Source organism: Carassius carassius, chromosome 33 (genome assembly GCF_963082965.1).
Source record: "Carassius carassius chromosome 33, fCarCar2.1, whole genome shotgun sequence".
In the NCBI taxonomy this organism is placed as follows: domain Eukaryota; kingdom Metazoa; phylum Chordata; class Actinopteri; order Cypriniformes; family Cyprinidae; genus Carassius; species Carassius carassius.
The window spans coordinates 5,822,064-5,843,606 of NC_081787.1; the positions used below are offsets into that span (position 1 = coordinate 5,822,064).

Consider the following 21,543-nt stretch of genomic DNA (forward strand, 5'->3'; position numbering starts at 1 on the left):
AATTCGTCACCTATTACCATGACATAACCTCACCCTTTGTCACGAGATGTGTAATGTTGATACAGTATATATATAAATATAAATATAAATAAAGGCATTTCTGGAAATTAAGTGATCGAGTTTTATGATAATTCTTTTTTCTTTTTTGTTGGGATAATGTAACCACAGCTATCACAGCACACAATATTGTATTTATCCCAAAATCCTTTTTTTAATTAAAGAACACAACCTTCATAAGGATAGAGATAAACAAAACATTCAAAGAGGGTTACAACACTTGAAATTCTGAAATTATCTAAACTGTATTATCTTATAACACATAGAAGAAGAGTCCTACAATTAATTTTTAGAGTACTTTAAAGAATTCTTATATATATATATATACACACACACACACACGCACATATATATAAAGTTCAAAGGTCACGCGTCGTCACGTCGTGACGTCATGCTGCGCCAGAGCGCTGTGTTGTAGTTCAGAGGTGGCAGCTGGTTGTTGATATCGGTGTTAGCCCAATAAAACTATATAAAAGTAAAGAGCAAGGTCCCAGTCCTTTCTAAACAAGGCGATTTTGTATTACAGAAGCAGTATACGCTTTAACTGTAACTGCCTTGTTTGAGGAAAGGTAAGTCCTGACAGAAGAAGTGTTGATCATATTAACAGGACAAACTTTTGAGGCTAGGCTACTAGCTAACACGCTAGCCACATACATAAATAAACATTCACCCCGACACCAAACAGCATCATTCACCTTTTTTCAAGAGGGATTGTAAACAAAAAAAATCGACAAAAGATGACTGTAGGACATGATTTCAGGACGTTTGCAGGTTTTTGTTGTTGTTGTTGTTATTTAGCAGATGTTGTGCTAGTGCTGATAACCTGTCAACTTACAATATTTTGTGCTTAATGACATATAAAACAACATATAATAGGTTAGAAATGCACTTTAATGGACATGTATGTTTAAAAGCATATTTTTGGCACACGACCAATCTTCCTAACGTTACTTGTTTTGCTGGAATATTGTTAGCACGCGACCATTTTGTCTCATCTGGTACTTATAATGTTTAGTCACAGTTCAATAATTGTTGTTTGTTTGTGTGTGTGTGTATGTGTGTGTGTCTGAATGATTGTCCTTTCAATGCTTTCATGAACCAAGAATAGTAGATGAGTAATGTTAGTCATGTTTACTAAGGCAGAAGCATATTAAGAAAATCTCCCTGTGTTTATAGTCCTTATGATGATGCTGTCAGGAGTGATAAGGATGAGCCAATCTAACATCCAGTTTGAAGTCAGTAAAGACACGACTAATGATTTACCAAAGTCAGTCAGCCAGGCCATGACAGAAGAATTATCCACAAACCATAGATACATGTAGTGTTTATGTGTGTGTGGATCTGCTGTAGTAAGTGAATTTCCCCAGGTGTGGGATTTATAAAATCCATCAAATCAAAATATATTGAAAATGCATGCAGACCAGTTATTGACCATTGCAGAAAATAAAATTATGCTCAAAAATAAACAGTTTGGTCATACTTTAACAGGGCAGCTTCTTATGTTGATGTTATATATAGACATTTAATGTTTTCTTCCATATACTCTGCAATTTGAAATTGTGTTTTCTTTTTAAATAGTCTTCTTTTTTTTCAGGTAAAAAGAGTGAACACGCAACTATTGTTTCATGAGATTATTCCCTGGGGAGTGTTTTTTTGGTTTTGATGCCGTGAACCTGGAACTATGCCCGCAGCCACTGTGGATCATAGTCAAAGAATATGTGAGGTTTGGGCCAGCAACCTGGATGAGGAGATGAAGAGGATCCGACAGGTGGCCCGAAAATTCAACTACATTGCAATGGTGAGTTTGAACTCTTAATGCTTTATTCAAATCAATCTAGTTTCATTTTTCGAATGTGATCTAGAACCAACTATTATTTTGTGAATTGTGATCCATATGTTCAGACAGTGCAGTTAATATCTGGTAGGTCTATATACCTAGCCATAGTAATGATTTAAGTGTAAGCCTGTTGGCAAGAGACATAAAAGAGCTTGTGTCTTTGTGGAAAGAGAGGGCAGGAGAAACGGGAGAATTTCACTCATGAGGCGCATCAGACAACAACAAAATAAATTTTAAGGCATTACAGAAAATCATATTAAATCAGAAATTGCTTGTTCGTTGTGTAGGTTTAATACACAATCATGTAAGTTAAACGAGTGAATTTTGACAACTGTAGATGCTACTACTCTTTGGGAATGACATTAGTCACATTGCATTGCATCCTGAATGATAAAAAATAAACCAATTTGAAATCCATTCTGACCCTTTCCAGAGTTACTACTGAAAAAAAAAAAAAAATCTACGTATTCGATAACTGAAATAAAATATAGATTGATGGTAAACTCTGTTAAAATTAGCATGTTAACGCTGGCGATTTATTATTATTATTTTTTTTTTCAGTTTAACTGAAAATTTTTAACAGTTAAAAATATTTAATGCAATTAATGCAGGGGCGGAGCTAGGGTTGGCCACCCCACTCACAACTCCTGTTTCTGTTTCTTTTTTCTTAACAAGAATTGCATTTATTTAGATGCAGAGACTACCACATCAAACGGGAGACTTTTCAGAAGCGCTCTACAACAACTTCTCAGTGCCAGGTGCTAGTCAAACAAGCACAAAATAAAAGGTACAGGTGACGAGAGAGCTTCTGTGAAATGCAGTGGTTTTCAGAACTGACTCCCTCATCTAACACACCCGATTCAACTCGTCGGCTCATTAGTAAAGACTTGAAGACCTGAAGTGGGTCAGAAAAGGTAAAGAGCTGTGACAAAATATGATGCGTGTCAGCAGCGGCAGACCTTAAAGTAAAAGCAACCTAAAAAAAACTAATAACCCAGCTCCTCTGACGTCTGTTCATCAAAAGAGAAAAGAGGAAATCAGTAACTCTTGTAGTTTTCAGTATTCATTTATATTTAATTTGGAATTTAGTGTTTGATAATTTTATAAATTTTTTTTATAATTAATTTTCTACTTGCTGAAGTAGTTAAATATGACATTTATTATAATGGGTTTATGTAAGAGTTGTTTAAGTTCAGAAATTAGAAGTTATCCACCCCAGCCCCACCCCAATATTTAACAATTGACTTTAGCCATTCAACATTACAGTATAATTAAGTCAATTGTTAAATATTGGGTGGGGGGGGGGCAATTTCCTAGAGACATTAGTAGCATTTGGCATTCGCTTTCATTACAGATAAAAAAAAAAAAAGATTTAATTAAACAAATATTAAAAATATAGTTTCTTTGTTTCTACGTTAATTTGTAAATTGAATGTGAAATTTTTGCAATATAAAAATATATTTAAAAACATAAATGTTAGGTGGAATTATTCACGATTAATTTCAGAAAAATATGCAATTAATTAAATTTTTTAATTGATTTGACTGCACTAATTTTAAACTAAAAAAAATGACAGAAGCACATAAAATTACTCAAACTTAAGCTAAAATAAATGTATTTCTATTTCAAAATAATCATATTTAATGTATTTCTTAATGCTCTACTTCAAAGTTTATTTAAAGGGATAGTTCACCCAAAAATGAAAATTATGTCATTAATGACTCACCCTCATGTCGTTCCGAACCCGTAAGACCTCCGTTCATCTTCAGAACACAGTTTAAGATATTTTAGATTTAGTCTGAGAGCTTTCTGTCCCTCCATTGAAAATTATCCCTCCGATAAAGTTGTAATTTTTGTTATTTTTGGACCAAAATGTATTTTCGATGCTTCAAAATATTCTAACTGACCCTTTGATGTCACATGGACTAGTTTGATGTTTTTCTTACCTTTCTGGACATGGACAGTATACCGTACACACAGCTTCAATGGAGGGACTGAGAGCTCTTGGACTAAATCTAAAATATCTTAAACTGTGTTCCGAAGATAAACGGAGGTCTCACGGGTTAGGAACAACATGAGGGTGAGTCATTAATGACATAATTTTCCTTTTTGGATGAACTAACCCTTTAAAAGAGATTTTTAGTCTGATAGGCCAACAATCAGATATTTTCTGCCTGTCTGAACAAATCCCATTTTTTGATACTGGTGCTATAAATATACAAATAATTATAATGCATTTCGCTGCATTTGTAGGACACAGAGTTCCCAGGTGTAGTTGCAAGACCAATCGGTGAATTTAGAAGCAATGCTGATTACCAGTACCAGCTGTTGCGGTGTAATGTTGACTTGTTAAAGATCATCCAGCTTGGCCTTACATTTATGAACGAACAGGGGGAATACCCTCCAGGGACGTCAACATGGCAGTTCAACTTCAAATTTAACCTCACGTAAGCATTGCACTTCATAATTTAAGAGGTATGGCGCATATTTTAAACAACAACACATCAGTCCATGATCACGCTTTTATGTACATAAATCCATGTTGAAGACATGACAAGATGACTTTTCTTGTCTTCAGGTGTATCCTTAGCCATCATGTGATTCTTTATGAAAGCTGGACATTACACCAACGGTACTGTCTTTTGCAGGGAAGACATGTATGCACAGGATTCCATTGAGTTGCTCACCTCGTCAGGTATCCAGTTCAAGAAGCATGAGGAGGAGGGTATCGAGACACTGTACTTTGCTGAGCTGCTTATGACCTCAGGTGTGGTGCTTTGTGAGGGGGTCAAGTGGCTCTCATTCCATAGGTAATCTTACAGTAACATTCACATAGTGAACTGAATACTGTGTTTCAGTATTAATGATTCATACCACGACTCCATTAAAAGTGGAAGATTTTTCACAGCTTGAGAGAATGTGCTTGCTTGTAGTATATGTCTGAAACTGTGGTTCAATGAATTATACTGTCTATTTTAAAGCTAATTTCGGGCCTTTTTTTTCTTCTTTTTTTTCCAAACAGTGGCTATGACTTTGGGTACTTGATTAAAATTTTGTCCAATTCGAAATTGCCAGAGGAAGAGGTTGACTTCTTCGAGATTCTTCGTTTATTTTTTCCCATCATTTATGATGTGAAGTACCTCATGAAGAGCTGTAAGAACTTGAAGGTATTTTAGCATTCAGAAATATGCATGAAGAGATTGTCATTAGAAACACAGGCTTTACAAAGTGAGTCTATATATATATATATATATATATATGTTATTTATTTTATTTTTATTTTTTTGGTGAGTCCACTGAACAACAGAAAAGGATTCAAACAAAAAAGACAATGTGATCTACAATAATCCCTTCATTTTTTAATTGTATATAGCAAACATATTCAGAATTGTCCAAATTCGTATGACTTTTTATATACAGTTACAGTATGTATTACCACACAACTATTTTTATATTTTTTGTAATTTTGTGCTTTTGTCAATTTTATTCACTTTTATATTTCTATTTAGCTTTAGTTTAAATAGACAAAATCTTTAAATAGACTAGTCTGAGGAGCAGAAAACAACGAATCACATGAAAAGATTTTATTTTGAATTAGTTTTCATTTTATTTGAATACATTTTTATTCACTTTTGTAATTTTTGGTAGTTACATTAGTTAAAATATTCCCATTTAGCTTTATTTTTCCCTCAGTTCTAGTTTAAGTAGTACTTCAACAAACGTATTTTAGTTAATCGCCAAGTCGACATTTCTTGTTTTCATTTTTTTTTGTTTTTTATTTATAATTTTATTTGACTTCAGCAATATGTCAGTTACAGAAAACCGTTTTAATAGTTTTATTTAAAAGATAACAACACTGGCTGATTTGTATCCTTACAAACCCAAGTATCTGAAGTATATCAGGGTTCAGTTTCTTGTGTAGCAGTCTGTGTGAATAGAAGGAATCTGTACCTGATTTCTGTCATGTGATGTCAGGGTGGTCTGCAGGAGGTGGCAGAGCAGCTTGAGCTGGAGAGAATTGGACCTCAGCATCAGGCAGGCTCTGATTCACTCCTCACAGGAATGGCTTTTTTCAAGATGAGAGAGGTGTGCCTTCATCTGGAAAAAATCAAGTGCTATGCATATTAAAAATCACCCCAAATCTTTTAAAGTGGCACCGAATGCAGCATTGGTACTGACTGTAACCTCATTGTCGTTGCAGATGTTTTTTGAGGATCACATTGATGATGCAAAGTATTGTGGTCACTTGTATGGACTGGGTTCAGGCTCATCCTATGTCCAGAACGGCACCGGAAATGCTTACGAAGAGGAGGCAAACAAGCAGCAGTCATGACACAACAAGAATCCCTCACCATAAAGAACCTCATATATAGGGCTCAAAACCATGGGTTTTTAGTTATTTTGTTTTTCATGAAAGATTTGATAGGATTTTGCACTTTAAAGCTCTCATCCGACAGAACTTCTTCCCTTTGTTGCCTTCTCTGGGTTAAATCTTTCACACAATGTTCATCTTTTATGGTTAAAGAAGAGGAACCATTTGGTGTTTTATTTTTCTTCCCACAGCTCAGCCTTAATATTAAGATAACTTTTTATGTTCTTTTTTTATCGTTAATTTATTGCATTCATTTCTTCTTGTGTGCAGTTGCATAGTTCAACTAATTTGGCGAAACCGAGCACACCAGTCACCTACGTGAACTATCATTCCCTGATCACAGGAGTACTGATTTCTCACACTTTGCAATAGCCGTAGACAGATGGAGGATCTCACAGACTCACAGGTAAATACAGGCACTTAACTGCAAAGCAAAGCCTCACACTGATTTTACCCTTTACTTTGGGTTAGCACAGATTTTACCACACAAGTAAATTAAGAGTGATGATGTAACTGCCACTATTTAAGTGAACTGAGGTCACCTCGTACTTCTGGATCAAGATCGTCTTTCCATTTTCATTTTTAAAAGAGATTTAAAGGTTTTGTAGTATTTTAGTATCAAAGAAGTTCAAAGCCTTTTATTCATTTAAGAAATAATGCCTCTTAAAAGAAATCTTAGTCAACTCAAGTGCTCAGTATCAGTGGAATAAGTTTTACGTGTAGTGCTGGTTTTTGAATGGTGCACATTTTGTGCTGTTTGGGTTTTTCCTCCATTTGTATTGTATTGCTTTACAATTCTGTGTTGCCTAGATCTGCTGCATGTACTGAAACTTTTTTGAATAAATGCTGTTAACTACTCTGATCTTTTATAGATATGTGAATCGCATGAACGCAGCTTGTTCTTTTTTTTCTTCTATTTATTTTCTTATTTATTGTTTTGTATATCTGATTCGGTGGATGATTTTGGTAGCTCTTAACCTCCCTCCTCCTGTTTGTCCATCATCTTGATGTGTACAGTATCCACATTGGAAATATGCAATATAAAGAGAGACTGTTTTTAGAGCATTTGGAAATAAAAGCCTGATTTTTCTAACATATCCAAAACCTGTACAGATTTATGCTGTTCAAGTTTTATTGCACTTTTCTTAAAGGAATAGTTCACCCCCCCAAAAATAAGAAATTACTAATGGACCCTCAGTCCACCCAAGATGCAGATGTGTTTGTTTCTTCATCACAACAGGTTTGAAGAAATCTAGGGTCACCAATAGATCCTCTGCTGTGAATCGTTAGAAAACACGATAAAGTGTGGACTCCAGTCCATCAGCTAAGGTCTCATGAAAAGCTGTGTGCTTGCAATAAATCCATCCATAAGACATTTTTACCATCTCAACTGGCTAAAATACATTACTCCAAATCAGTTCCAATGAAGAAACAAACTCATCCTACATCTTGGATGGCCTGAGGATTTTCAGTTCATTTTTGGGTGAAATATTCCTTTAATGGACAGATGCTATAGCTGTAAGAGTGTTAAACAAACAATACCAGAACAACACTGTAGAACGTAATAAAATATCAATTTATTTTCTCTTACAGTAAGACTCATCAAGGCATATCATTCAATGGTGTTGTCAAACTGAGTCTGAATTTATATGAAAACGCATCAAGCCACCAGCGCAGACAGCCAGCAGAATTTCACATACTCTCAAAGAGAACATATCTGCAACAACAGTCTACATACACAAAAACAAGAACCAGTAGAACACTTGTATCACAGTTTGTTTTTTAATGTGGTGTGTGTGAATGTAATCACAAAATAAACAAAAGACATTTCCATAAAAACTACAAAACAGACAACACACCACAAGTCTTGGCATTTCTGAGGTTTTGTTCCCACCTGTCAGAATCATGTACTACAACCACATTTACATGCAATAACTGCTGAATCAGAATATCAGAAATATGGAAGTAATTACATTATTATAGCCCTTAGATAAATCAGATGTGATACAAAACCACATCTTTCGTGAGTTTTGCATTAATTGTGCAAACGGTTATGAAAAGTATGGTTAAAATGATGGAATATATTGACTTTTAATAGTGAAATATTCTCTGCAGCTGTAGTATAATAATGTATATGGATACTTAATATATCCTTGCATACTTAATTTGACAGAACCATCAAGAAAACATAAGGACGAAGACTATTTAAAAACTGAAATAATGTGCAGCTTTAAGCACTTTTTAAAGTGCACATATAGTATTTTTGTCTTTCCTGTGCTTGTCAGGTTAAACTGTTTTTGTCTGAATATCCAGCACTAAAAATGGCATAAAATATTTGCTACATCGGTCATTTTGCTTTTGTATGACCTTTGCAAAATTCATGACAGCTGGAATCCAGACTTAAGGGTGATGGACAAGATCCTCATTGACACTGTCAAATAAAACAGATTATAGTCATGATGTGCAAATGTATAGTAATAAATAAAATAATGAATGCTGCTGCATTTCAACAATGCATGATCAAAAACAGGTAGTGCAAAAGCACTTGGGCTTTTCAGTGTTCACATTTCAAACATGAAACACGACTATGTAACACCATCACACAGCATGCATAAATACTTCAGGTTTCACAGACTAACAAAAACGCCACTTTCTTCAGCAATGCCTACACCACGCAAGCTATATTCAAGGCATTTACCATACAAACTTCTACATTTTTAAAAATGCGGGTCTTGCAGGAACCATAGTAATGTTATCAAATGTTCAGCCACATCTGCTGGCTTTTTTAGGCACATTAAGATATACAGTCATACAGTTTGCAAGGAGGACAAGAGACTCAGTGACCCCTCGTGTACAGTACACACCATAATCCTGCACTGTCAGCTCTTGTGAGCAATGCAAGTCTGTGCAAGAGCAGTTGAGACATCCTTACTGTTCCACTGACACCAGACAGCACTAGCACAAAACTAGAGAAAGAAAGTCAGCTTATTTAGAATAAGCCAACATTCAGGGATTTCAAGATAAAAAAAAAAAGAAAATTAATGCTTCTATTCAGCAGAGATGCATAACATTAATAAGAAGTGATGGTGAATGTTACAAAAATATTTATATTTAAGATAAATACTGATCTTTTGAACATTATAATCTTCAACAAATCCAGTAAAAAAGTATCACTGTTTCCACAAAAAAAAAAAAAAATTAAGCAACATTTATAATAATAATAACATTAAATGTTTCTTGCGCAGCAAATCAGCATATTAGAATGATGCTGAAAATTCAGTTTTTCATCAGAGGAATAAATTACATTTTAAAGGGTCATGAAACCCCAGACTACTTATTCTAAGATTTTAGCAGAGGTGTTTGTGTTGCACATCATAGAAGACAATGTTAGCATCCGCTAATTTTAACTGTTGGAGAAAATTGGTTAATTTTAGGCTTTTTTTGCTCTATTTTCATCTTCCGGATTTAGAATCTACATTGTGTTGGCGTCACGATTTTTGACGTGGCAATGGACTAAAGTACATTGATGACGCGTCGGTGTCTATTCAATTATTCATGAGATTGCGTGTTTATCCTATGAGAAGACACTTCGCTTTATTATTCACAACAACATGTGTTGATTTGCTATGAAAGACTCATCAGACTGTGAAATGACATTGCACACATTAACAGAGAAACATTCATGGATCGCAGAAGAGTGTTTGTTTTTTCTTTGTAATAAGAGATCGGCACAAACGCGATTCATTCACTTGGTGAGTGTAACCGTTTTTATAGCTCTGTGACACAACCTGTCAGAAGGCTTATATAAACGCCACAGAATAATATATATGTCTCATTTGTGAGTCGCTTTGAATAAAAGCGTCTGCTAAATGACTGAATGTAAGTGTAATATGTTTTCGATGCAGAGTGCGAATGGCTGAGCATTTATTTGTGCTTTTAGCTCGATGGGAGCGAAATGAAACTTTCTGAACGAAAAGCTTTGTGTGCCGTCTGTCTCCCCTCTTCCCCCTCCCCCGGTCCGCTGCACACCACGCCCACTTTTTCAGCATTTTTTAACACCGTGGTGAGAACTAACCTGTGCTGAAATGGGGGGTTTCATGACCCTTTAAAATATATATAAAAAAATTACAGCTATTTTCAATTGTAATATTATTTCACAAAATTACAGTTTTTTACTAGATTTCTAATCAAATCAATGAAGCCTTGGAGAGCTTTAGTTACTTTTTTCAAAAACATTAAAACATCTCACTGACCCCAAATGGTAGTGCATGTTACAATACTGCAATTTGAAAACACTTCAAAGTTTTATAAAAGTTATAGCAATATATAAACACAAAAGTAACAAACCCGTTTCATTAGCACGCTCCTAAGTTTCCTTCTCAATAGTCAAGGCTGGGTTGCTTGTACCTGTTAGAAAAATACAGACTGAGCACCATGTTGTTTGAGCACATTGTAATTTCACCTCACACATTCATAGCTGCACATTTACCTCACATCTACTAGTTACATATTTGGTCAAGGGACACAAAACACTCAAATTAGCAGTGTTTTGTAATTGTTTTTTAATGATCTCAGATGTCTCACCTTGCGTGTCTCTGTCTTCACTTCCCTCTGACTGTCCGTTGCTCAGCAGTCGGCTCTGAGACTCTCTTAGAGGTTTAGGTGGAAACTGATGGGATTCTCCAGCACTAGAAAAGAGCGAAAAGTGCATGAATGAAAGGCTCTGCTTATCATTAGTAAAGTATCCCACAATGCAATGTGCATTTCTAATGTAATATCTATTGCACATTTCTTTCTTGACTCATTGAATGCACAGTAAATTTTTATATTTTTTCATCTTGTTATACAACATTTGTAATGTTTTTGTGAAACTACTGTTTCCTAAATGAAGCCGAGCCATGAACCTTTGGACTGAAGGGTTGTGTCCAGATGATGAGGAGGGTTGTTCGGGGTCTGCGTTCACTAGACACGTGGGGAATGAACAGCCATCGCCCAGACTGCAGAAACACAATGTGATACTGTGTGAGGGAATGAGATCACACACTGAACACACAAACCAATATTTTCAATGCTACTGAACAATACCCGATACCTTGAAAAAATAGGCAGCAGCCAGTATTTCTTTTCATCTCCAAACACTTGCCGGAAGTTCTTGCTTGTTCCTAAACTGAAGGCATTCTTGTCTGGTCCATGCTGGAATGCAGGAGCTCTGAAAGCCTCTAACATTCAAACCACATGGTTTTACCATAAAGATGTTTCATATACAATCCTACCAACATGATTTCTCATTTTCTCTTAACTTTTAAACATTTTAATACAATGCAATACATTGATGATTGAGAGATGTACAATTAAATGTTCCTCAAAAACCTAAAGTATCATGCGTGGTACTCACAATTTAACTAAAAATTTAAATATGACACAACAGGCTTTACAGAGTTAAGATTAGAATATGTCTGTTGCTGAGATTAATTTCCAGCACGTTCAACCGTAATGCATCTTGACACGCTTGCTTTTGCCAGAAGACTGGGCATGTTGTCACAGATACATGTTCCCTTGAGGATCTGACTGCAAAAAGACCTAAACGCCACCTGCCCCAGATCCCAGTCACTGGACGTTTATGAGACATATTTGATCACGCAGTGTGGACAGATGATAACAGAAAGCAAAATACACACTACTGACGACACAAAATACAACACTACTGTTTACTACTGAAATCTACGGGTACTTAAAGCACAGACCACTCACCCAAGGTGGATCTGTTCTTGCAGACAAGCCAGCAGTGATAAACAAACAAAAACGCTAGGCTCACGGAGAACGTGGAGGCAGCGAAAAACAGGAACATGATGTGAAACTTGGCTTGTGTATCAGGCAGACCATTCTGTGTAAAACATGGGAAAGACCCTTCATACACCACAAACAAACAAATAAGAGCCTAGGCCTAATTAAATATATCGCCGGTTATATTATCAAGTCTGGAATACTCAATCCACATCATAAAGGTTGAGAAAATGGGAACAAGCAGAAGTGGGATACATGGTCCCTATGGACTGCACATGCCAGACTACAAAAGCCTATGTTTGCTTGTCTACTGGATCTAACAGAAATTGTGAAAGCTAAGATGTTATGCTGAGGTAAACGATCCAGTCGAATAAGTCGGTCAAAGCACATCGTTAAATGTCAGTGATTGACTCAGTCCTACCAAATATTGGACAAGATGATCGTTTGTTTTATCATCGACCTTTCGAAATAAAAACAGCTTTTATTGCTCTGACCGGTGTTCTATTAAATTAAAAACAGCCTATCTGCACATTCAGATTATTTCTGTTTCCTAATAAACCTAAGAAATTAATCATTCATACTTACAGTCCAGAACTGAATGAAATACTGCAAGTCTGTTGCAGTGACGAAGAGGCAATACAACAAAGAATATGCTAGGAAGAGCATGAAAAACTTGTAGTTGGCGAAGCCCACACAATTGTTTACCCTTTCAAAGAAGATAAAAAAACAAAAATTAGCCTCAATAAAATTGGATTTTTAATCTATTTTGATTGCAAAATACTGCCCAATATACACTGTAACAAGTGGAAATGTGCAGTTGTTATCTTAATAAGATATTTCTACCCTTCTTGACCCTACTTTTGTCTGTGAAATGATATGTAATCAGATTGATTCGGGTACATTTAAATGCTATTTTTGACTTGAATAAATCATTTTTATAGTACTAGCTACACAATGTAACTTTTGGCCCTCTAGCAGTTGAAGCATACGATATATAAAATGTACTATTTTTCATTTGTTTATGTGATTTGTACGGAAACGTACAAAATTTTGAAAACAAAAAACGTAAAAACGTTCACCTCTAAACTTTCAAAGCAGATCATACTAAAACATACTAATAAAATGATCTTATTTCATATTAATTCACTGAAACAACTGCTTTTAAAGTGCTATTAAAGTTTGCTGAAGTAAACTGTTTCCTAAAATCATATTTGAATTGGGGTAAAGCAAAAACACAGTTTGGAGGATGGATTTAAGGTATATTCACTCATTATTTGCATTTTATTTTTTTGTTTCAAGCAAAAATGTTAACTTTTAATGACAAAATTAAACATTCATTGGAAAAAATCAAGGATTGTTTTCTTGGTCTTATAGAAACTTTGGTCCATGTGTTCATTCTAAGATGAAAAAAAAAACCTTTTTATTCTTGCTTTGCACCAGTACATACCATGGACAGTGGTGATCCATCTTTAAAATGCACCTGTAAAACAGCAGAGGGAGGAGCTGTTAAAATGCAACACGGCAAAAGCTCATTTGTGCTGTGTCTTTAAAAAAAAAAAAGAGAAAGACATACATATCACAGGCAGAGCAATGATGACATCGATCAGGCTTCAGCAGCAGACAGCGATCACAGTAGCGGATAGCTGTTTCAAGACAGCTTGTTAAAACACAGATCGATAGGATTCACTGAAGGCAGACTGAAACAAATGTAACTGTCTGTGACCATTATTTGTTACTGAACCTAAATCAGGGCTGAATGGACAAACTTGGCCTGCTAGCAGTTGCACAATTAGGATGAGCTGAACTTAAAAATAAAAAAAGTGCCCACCTCCAGACATTGTGCGTGTGTAAATGGGCAAATCCTTAGCAATTCTCCTCAAGATCTCCTGCTGAGATTCGCGCCGATCTTCATGCTCGAATAGCTCTTTGTCAGAATGTGACAGGTGGAACTGAAAGGAACAGGCAAAAACCAAAACATTTGGATATTTCCCGTGTGACAAGCAGCACGTTCTGCATTCAGAGATGTGAGAAGAGTACGACTGATTGCCAGTCTGACCTATATATGGTTTCTCTATTACAGTTTGTTTCTCATTCTCTCAGCTTGCAGTGAGGTGCTATAATTACACCAACAACCGCATGTAATTTATAACATAAAATGCAGTTTTTTATGACGTATATTTACAAATATTATTATAGTAATCTCTGCCTGCAGGAAACAATGGTCCAGTTTCACAAACAGGGCTTAGCTTAAGCCAGGTCTAGGCCTTAGTTAAATTAAGATATTTAAGCAACCTTTACAAAAATGCCTTAGATGAAAACATTACAGGTGAGCATCTTGACACAGAATAATGACACTGACATATTTTAAGACACATCAGAGCAAGATATTTTCAGTTGAGACAGTTCAATCGTGCATTTTAGTCTAGGACTAGCTTAAGCCTTGTCTGTGAAACCGGTGTTATATATTCATTATAAGCCAACAACGCATGAGTCATACTGAGTATAGGCAGAGCAATAACATTTAAATTGACTTTTACTTAGAGATTATGCAGTTTACACCACATTCTGATGGTTCTCACATTCAGTTGTCTGCTATTCATTTTCCATAATGTTTACTATGAAATGAGTATCTATTTAATATAAAACTTATTTTCATAATCAAATATACTCACCTCTTTGAGTGGGTTCATAGGTTTTGTGAAGATGGTTTGCCAGTAAGTCCACACGAACATGATGAAAAGCACATGATATACCAGGAGGTAAACTACTGTGAAAAAAAGATTGAAAGGTGAAATTCTAATTGTTATACATTTTATTTTAAATCATTAAAGCATCACTATTATTTTTTATGATTGCTCAAAAATATGCTGAAGGATTATTAAACTTATTAAACTTTGCCTGCACTGTTTGTGCTAAATATATAACAATAAAAATACATCAAATCATGTGGTTGTTTGAGGAGATGTGTTTTCTTTTTTCTACAGGCAAAAAAAAAAAAAGTATATACATTCAATATATATATATATATATGCTTAATATTATTATTATTTTTTTATTAAATCCACGATTCGTTATTTTCAGGACTTTTATGATGAATAGAAAGTTAAAAACATTTATTTTGAAACTTTTTTTTTTTTTTTTTTTTTTTACATTTAAATTTCTTTATGGTCACCTTTGAGCAATTTAATGCATCGTAACTGCATAAAAGTTTTTATTTTTTGTTTTTTTCTTGTAGACTCCAAACTTTTGAATGGTAGCCTATACATTAAAAGACTCGAGTCATATCTAGAGACCAGAATATCACAAATCTTAAAAACTGCATATAAGATCACCTTGGCAAACGCATAGCAACGCCCTGACATGAGCAAACACCACTTACATGTTTTTTAGAAAATGCAAAAATCACTGTAAGAATTCACTCCAAAAGGAAAGAAAGGTATTTTCAACTAAAACATTGTAAGAAAAGGCTGACTTACTTTTCTCTCCCATGTTTTCAATAGTTTCTGCAGAAGACAGAGAAAGAGAACGGTAACTTTGTCTTTACAAATTTGTTAATACTCTATGATTTGAATTCTGCACTGGCCATTATTGTATAAACAGTAGGTCGAAACTCCTTGTGCATTTCATAGAAGGTCAGTGAGCAGCAGATGGTTCTCAGCACAGTTCTCGGATCACTGTTGCTGTACGGAGACTCTTGATCAGATGCCCAAATTCTCTAGCTCATAATTGCATCTCTTCAACTGGTGCGCTTTCAGAACGATAAGCTATATTGAAATACTAACCACAACCACACAGGAAAAAAAGATGTTTCAAAAACAAGATACGACCACCCAAACACATGACACTGAAAGAGGCTTGTTGTTTTGCACAGTTCGTTTGTTAATACAAGTTTATTTTTTTATTATTCTGTCACATTCTACACATCTAATATATACACACACGAGGTACTAATATGCACTTTAAATGACTAAAATGTATGCAAACGGTCACCATCAAATTCAACTGACCTTGAGCAGTTCTGCAAAGAAGAGTGGTCAAATATAGCAAAGTCTAAATGTGCAAAGTTAGTTGAGAGACATATCCCAACAAACTAAAGGTTTGTAATTAAAGCAAAAGGTGGTTCAACAAAATACGGACACAAGGGGATTGGTGTTGGTGCTGTATCTTTCACTTCTAAGTTGCACTGAGTAAATACAGCTGGATGAAACAAAAACTGTGTCTGACTTCATTTCAGTCTGCAAAGCAACAAAATGTGATTTAAAGGGTGTGATTCTTTTCTATACCCTTTTACTTTTAAGGTTCCATTTAAGGAAAAATAAGGCACAAATATGTACTTTTTAGCTTTTGTATCTTAGGGTATCACCCCAGTGACAGCTTTGTACTTTTTTTCTGAGAGTAAGCATGTGGTCTCTTCAAAAAATATCAAGTTTTTTAAGTTTACTGTTAGTTGTAAGTTGCAGTGTCCTAAAAGCCTCATTAGATTATCCTCTCATTTAATGCGGTTGGGCTGCACTACTCTCTATCCTCTCTTTGAGAGCAATATGATATTTAAAAAAAAAAAAAAACTGGAGTCCCTCTGAAGCAAAGAGGACAAAATGAAAAACCAGAATGCAGTGCATCTCCAATCAGATATTTTAATTGAGTATATGATTAAAAATTGTGCTGCATTTGTGGCATTGCAAAAATGTTCATGATTTCGTTGTAGTACACAAAAAGCATGTAACGAATTACTGAAAGTGTAACTGCACATTATACGTGATCTTAAGTGTCAGTTTTTCAAAATTCAAAATAAATCACATGAAATCTGAATAAATAAGCTTTCCATTGTTGTATGGTTTGTTAGGATAGGACAATATTTGCTCGAGATACAACTAATTGAAAATCTGGAAAATCTGAAAAAAAAAACAATATTTAGGAAATCTCCTTTAAAGTTGTACAATTGAAGTCCTTAACAATGCATAATACTAAACAAAAATTTAGTTTTTATATATTTACTGTAATAAATTTACAAAATATCTTCATGGAACATGATCTTTACTTAATATCCAAATTATTTTTGGCATAAAATAAAAGATTAAAGACTGCTACAATGTATTCTTATATTGCTACAAATATACCCCAGCGACTTGTTTGGAGGTCCAGGGTCAGATTTACTGTAAAAAGGACCATTATCATAATACCACATCGAGAAACCTTAGTCAGGTTAGATGCAATATTTAATTTAACACAGATGAAAAAAAGGCAGCGAGGGATAGACTTACCATCTTCACAATGGCATACACTGTATAAAGCTCTTAAAACCAAAGTAATTTCACCATGGTTTATGGAGATTTTGTTAACTAAATATTGTTTTTTTTTTTTTGTTTTTAGGAAAAGACATTTCATCAGTACAACTATTGAACACCCTCTACTTCTATCCCTTACAGCCTCATTTTCAATCCTATCAAAAAATAAATATGGTGCTATTTTGACTAAAGTTTACTGGTATTTAACCTCTCCATTAGAGCAATAAAAACTGTCAGCAGATGATGAGATTCATTATTAGTAATTTCAGCAATTAAACCGTTCGTTTCCCTGAAGGTGTCAGTGTTGCAGTTTGAGAAATGTCAAATGTGTTTGTTGCTAAACTCAGTTTGCAGCACAAATAATTTGACAGCAGAAATAGGTCAAGTAGAGATTGGTGAGGTTGAGTTTGACATAGGGGTGTGCGATATGGGAAAAATATCATATTCGTTTTTGTGTTTTTGTTAGTTTTTTAGTTTTTTTAGAAATATCACGATTCATGATTTTATCACACTTCTTAGTCATGTTGGTTTTACTCTTTTGCAAGTTGTCTGAGCATTACAGCCAAACCAATTTCCCCATTATAAAAAAAAGTCAGATATTTAGGCCAAAGAGGGCGAAGATAAAAATCTTTGTTTTTATTGTTTAATAACAAAGATAAAAGAATGACAACGATACACATAACTACACATAATGTACAAATAAAGCAAACAGTGCTTTATTGTCAGGTACAATAGGTGTTAGCAGGAGCATTCAAGAAATTGAATGAACAAATATAAAAATAAAATACTATATAAACTAATTCCTAAAGAAAAAATAAAAATTCTGTCAGCTGTCTGTCAATTCTGTGACAGTGTTTTATTTTTATACCACCGTTTACTCACTCAAAAGTGGTTTTAAACCTGAATGAGTTTATTTCTTCTTCTCAACATAAATGCTATTTTGAAGAACGTGGAAAACCAAACAGTTGCTGGTCCACAGTGACTTCCATAGTATATTCATATTTTTTGCTACTATCAAATTCAATGTGGACCAGCAATTGTTTGGTTACCCATATTCTTCAAAATATCTTCTTTTGTGTTCAGCACAATAAATTAATCAATACAGGTTTGGGACAACGTGACAGTGAGTAAATAATGACAGAAATTAAATTTTAGGGTGATCTATCCCTTGACAGTAATGGTGGATGCATGTTTAATAGGGCTGTTTTCCCTTTAAAACTTGCACGAATCTAATATACAGGCACATATACGTTTTACTCTCAACAGTTTACTGTACTTTCATTTTAGACATAACCAAATTAGTCTACATAAACCTTGTGTGTTTTGACAATATTAGTGCAAAAGATAACTTAGTTCAATACTCAGGTGCTGTTTGACAGGCTTAATTACGCGCTTCCGGTGCTGGCTAGGCGGCGCTAAGAAATAGCACAGGTCAGACAAGCGCCTGAATGAAACATTTAAAAGCACATGCAAAAAAAAGAGTAACTCTACTGCTGAGTTAACACTGCTGAGAATGCACGTGGTGTTGTACAGTATATGACGGAGGCGCCAGAACTGCAGCTGATAAAATGTGCGCTGTAGCACGATATTTCTTCAAAAGCAGATCGTGGAGACATTTTTATCGTCCACAATCAAAAATCGTCATATCGCACACCCCTAGTTTGACATCTTATAGCAGCGAGATTAGCTTTGAGAAAGTAGAAAGTACGTTCTTAACATTTGTCACCTCAGGTTTGTTAAAGTAAAGATAGATAGATGCTTAGATAGATGCAAAGATCATTAACAGGTAAACAAATCTTACTGTTGTAGTAAGTACTACAATAACTGTTGTAGTTTTGGCTATTCACATACTTGTTGCAATGAACCAACTAGAGAATCCTACTGAAACCATAAAAAGGTAACAGCCATCAGTTATGGTGGTCATCCTGGAGTCAACTGCTCAACTGTTCAGCATAAACTATGAACTGCCAGTGGGAACAGCAGTCAGATGTAAGGCCTGGCCACTCACACTTCAGTCAGTGAAGTCTCTGAGGAACATCACAAAGCTGCTGTTTTATGCACAAATATTTGAACGTCATTTGATTCAGTTCAAACACACACACTATTAATCTTCAGTGAAAAACAGGGCATCCTCATGATCATCTACCATTCAAGAGAACAATAAAGCCTCTTCATGCTGTTTTTATGGGACCATGATTGGAGATGTTATCATAGGAGTGAATGATGTTATGGAGTTAATGTGAACAAACCTTTGTTTGTGCACACATAAATAAGCCACAGTCTAAACAAATGACACAGTACATCACAAAGTTTGAGAGCTCCTTTACAGCAACAAAGGATTTGAGAGTGAAGTTTTGTATGATGGTCTAAATGTCCACCACGGAGTAGTTATAGAGTGATGCCAAATTGCTATATAAGGTATTGCATAGGATTCAGTGACATGATGCTATTTTATATGGATCTATTATGCTAATCTATAATACATTACAAATGAAACTCATGAAAAATGTTAATACATATTTCTAGGAACACATCACTGTTACTGAATCATTACTAGTATTATTAATATTTGTGAGGCTTAAAGTAAATATATTTATTGTTCATTTAAAAAAAAAATTCAAACAGTTTTAATATTTGAAAAACATGCAGAAGCTATTGCCTTTATGTGACAAGAAAACCATAAAACAGAGGCTAGACCCTACACTTGACTTATAAATATATATAAATACATACACACACACACACGCGCGCGCGCGCGCGCACACACACACACACACACACACACACATATATATATATATATATATATATATATATATATATATATATATATATATATATATATATATATATATATAAGATGTATCCTTTATCTCACACATCCTTATTAGTCACTGACCCATATATTCTCTTGACTTTTGTACTTAACGTACACTGACATGCTTATATCTTATACAGACACCTGCTGAAGCACATGCACATATAAAGAGAGAGGTTAAATAAATTAATCTCATAATCATGACCCACTCTTATTCAATGTGTTTATAAGCAAACAGACCCCATCAATAGCAGAGATATTGGTCTAGTAAGAGCAGCAGACATATGCGTAACGCATGGCGAGGCCAGGTGTCATTTATTCATTCTCTCTCCGTTTCACTCCAACTTCATTCAGAGAGCTACTTCCAGGCTTACCTATGCAGAGCTGCACTACATAAGCGTAGTAGGACCATGCCACGATCAGACTGATGAACAGCACAGGGATCCAGTATAAAACTCTCCAGCAGTCAGCGCTGCACGAGCCCGACGGCGCCATCTTTCTATTTGAGGACCAAAAGTGACCAAAACGACAAGTTCAGCCTCACCGAGCCGGCACTGCTCCTAAAACATCATATCTTCTTCCGTGTGCAGCTGCGGTTCGTCTGCTCCCCCATCCTCCGGTTCTCCGGTTGCTCTTGTTTGTTTGCAGTGTAGCACATCGGTACCGCCCCTTTCTACAAACTTGCATGACGCTCACGCGATGCGAAGGATGTGTTACTACACTAAAGCCAGATTCTACCGTTTTGTATCATCACCATATGTTGGTCTGCTAAAATTAAACTGATATGTCCTATATCTAGAAAAGGCTATTTAAATGTTAGTGATACCGTATGTGTCCTCACATTACAAAATATGATTAAAAATGTCCCAACGGTGCAACGTTCAATAACATTTTACATTGTTACATTAATTAAATAATATAGCGATAAAATATTTGTGAATGCAAAGGCTACTCAGTAAAGAAAAAATAAAATAAAATAAAAAACAGGTTTATAGACATATATTCTAACACAAGCAAGCACAGACCATAAGGAATGACACAAATTTTTCTTTTGATGGTGGTTTTTATTTATTAAAAGCAAATTATTAAGCAAACTGAATGCTAATGCATAAAAAGTATACTTCAGTGAATCATAACGACAGATGCACACTGTAATAAATGAAGAAAAAAACAACATAATAATAATAATGATCTTAATATCTTAAAATATTTATATGAATTAGCTAATAGAATAAGCTATTCGTGGCCTATATTATAAGTCATGGCCAATATTCATTTTTCATATATATATATATATATATATATATATATATATATATATATATATATATATATATATATATATATATATAAATTGATTATTATTATTATTGAGTGGAAAGTAAAATAC

At 34.7% G+C, this 21,543-nt stretch overlaps 2 protein-coding genes across 8 annotated transcripts; one reads left to right on the top strand and one right to left on the bottom strand.

Moving 5' to 3' along the window:
- Nucleotides 1-462: 462 nt before the first annotated feature.
- On the top strand, nucleotides 463-7,370 carry LOC132113563 (CCR4-NOT transcription complex subunit 7). Of its 5 annotated transcripts, none has more exons than XM_059521388.1 (7): nucleotides 463-626; nucleotides 1,652-1,855; nucleotides 4,148-4,341; nucleotides 4,543-4,704; nucleotides 4,917-5,061; nucleotides 5,870-5,980; nucleotides 6,096-7,370. In XM_059521388.1, the coding sequence occupies exons 2-7, from the start codon at nucleotides 1,739-1,741 to the stop codon at nucleotides 6,225-6,227; spliced, it is 861 nt and encodes a 286-aa protein (XP_059377371.1). In that variant the 5' UTR covers nucleotides 463-626; nucleotides 1,652-1,738; the 3' UTR covers nucleotides 6,228-7,370. The 5 variants fall into 5 exon arrangements, with proteins under 5 accessions (XP_059377371.1, XP_059377374.1, XP_059377372.1 ...); XM_059521391.1 differs by lacking the exon at nucleotides 463-626 and adding an exon at nucleotides 2,586-2,808 and having other exon boundaries at nucleotides 1,716-1,855; nucleotides 4,473-4,704; XM_059521389.1 differs by lacking the exon at nucleotides 463-626 and adding an exon at nucleotides 2,586-2,808 and having other exon boundaries at nucleotides 1,716-1,855.
- Nucleotides 7,371-8,341: 971 nt separating this feature from the next.
- LOC132113562 (palmitoyltransferase ZDHHC2-like) lies at nucleotides 8,342-20,825 on the bottom strand. 3 transcript variants are annotated; one of them, XM_059521384.1, is made up of 13 exons: nucleotides 20,528-20,823; nucleotides 15,527-15,553; nucleotides 14,723-14,817; nucleotides 13,879-13,999; nucleotides 13,624-13,693; nucleotides 13,498-13,530; nucleotides 12,636-12,756; nucleotides 12,018-12,150; nucleotides 11,359-11,485; nucleotides 11,171-11,263; nucleotides 10,851-10,954; nucleotides 10,614-10,673; nucleotides 8,342-8,697 (listed from the first exon to the last, which is right to left on the bottom strand). In XM_059521384.1, exons 1-12 carry the CDS (start codon nucleotides 20,646-20,648, stop codon nucleotides 10,633-10,635), a joined length of 1,086 nt encoding a protein of 361 aa, XP_059377367.1. In that variant the 5' UTR covers nucleotides 20,649-20,823; the 3' UTR covers nucleotides 8,342-8,697; nucleotides 10,614-10,632. The 3 variants fall into 3 exon arrangements, with proteins under 3 accessions (XP_059377367.1, XP_059377369.1, XP_059377368.1); XM_059521386.1 differs by having other exon boundaries at nucleotides 20,698-20,816; XM_059521385.1 differs by lacking the exon at nucleotides 15,527-15,553 and having other exon boundaries at nucleotides 20,528-20,825.
- Nucleotides 20,826-21,543: the final 718 nt, after the last annotated feature.

Bases quoted from the DNA above. Each gene is read 5' to 3' on its own strand.
- LOC132113563 (XM_059521388.1), top strand. From the start codon at position 1,739: ATGCCCGCAGCCACTGTGGATCATAGTCAAAGAATATGTGAGGTTTGG. The intron at 4,342-4,542 runs GTAAGCATTGCA...TGTCTTTTGCAG, and splicing joins AACTTCAAATTTAACCTCAC to GGAAGACATGTATGCACAGG. The intron at 5,062-5,869 runs GTATTTTAGCAT...ATGTGATGTCAG, and splicing joins AGAGCTGTAAGAACTTGAAG to GGTGGTCTGCAGGAGGTGGC.
- LOC132113562 (XM_059521384.1), bottom strand. From the start codon at position 20,648: ATGGCGCCGTCGGGCTCGTGCAGCGCTGACTGCTGGAGAGTTTTATAC. The intron at 13,531-13,623 runs GTATGTCTTTCT...GCTGTTTTACAG, and splicing joins CATTGCTCTGCCTGTGATAT to GTGCATTTTAAAGATGGATC. The intron at 11,486-12,017 runs GTGAGTGGTCTG...TTTGAATGTTAG, and splicing joins CAAGAACAGATCCACCTTGG to AGGCTTTCAGAGCTCCTGCA.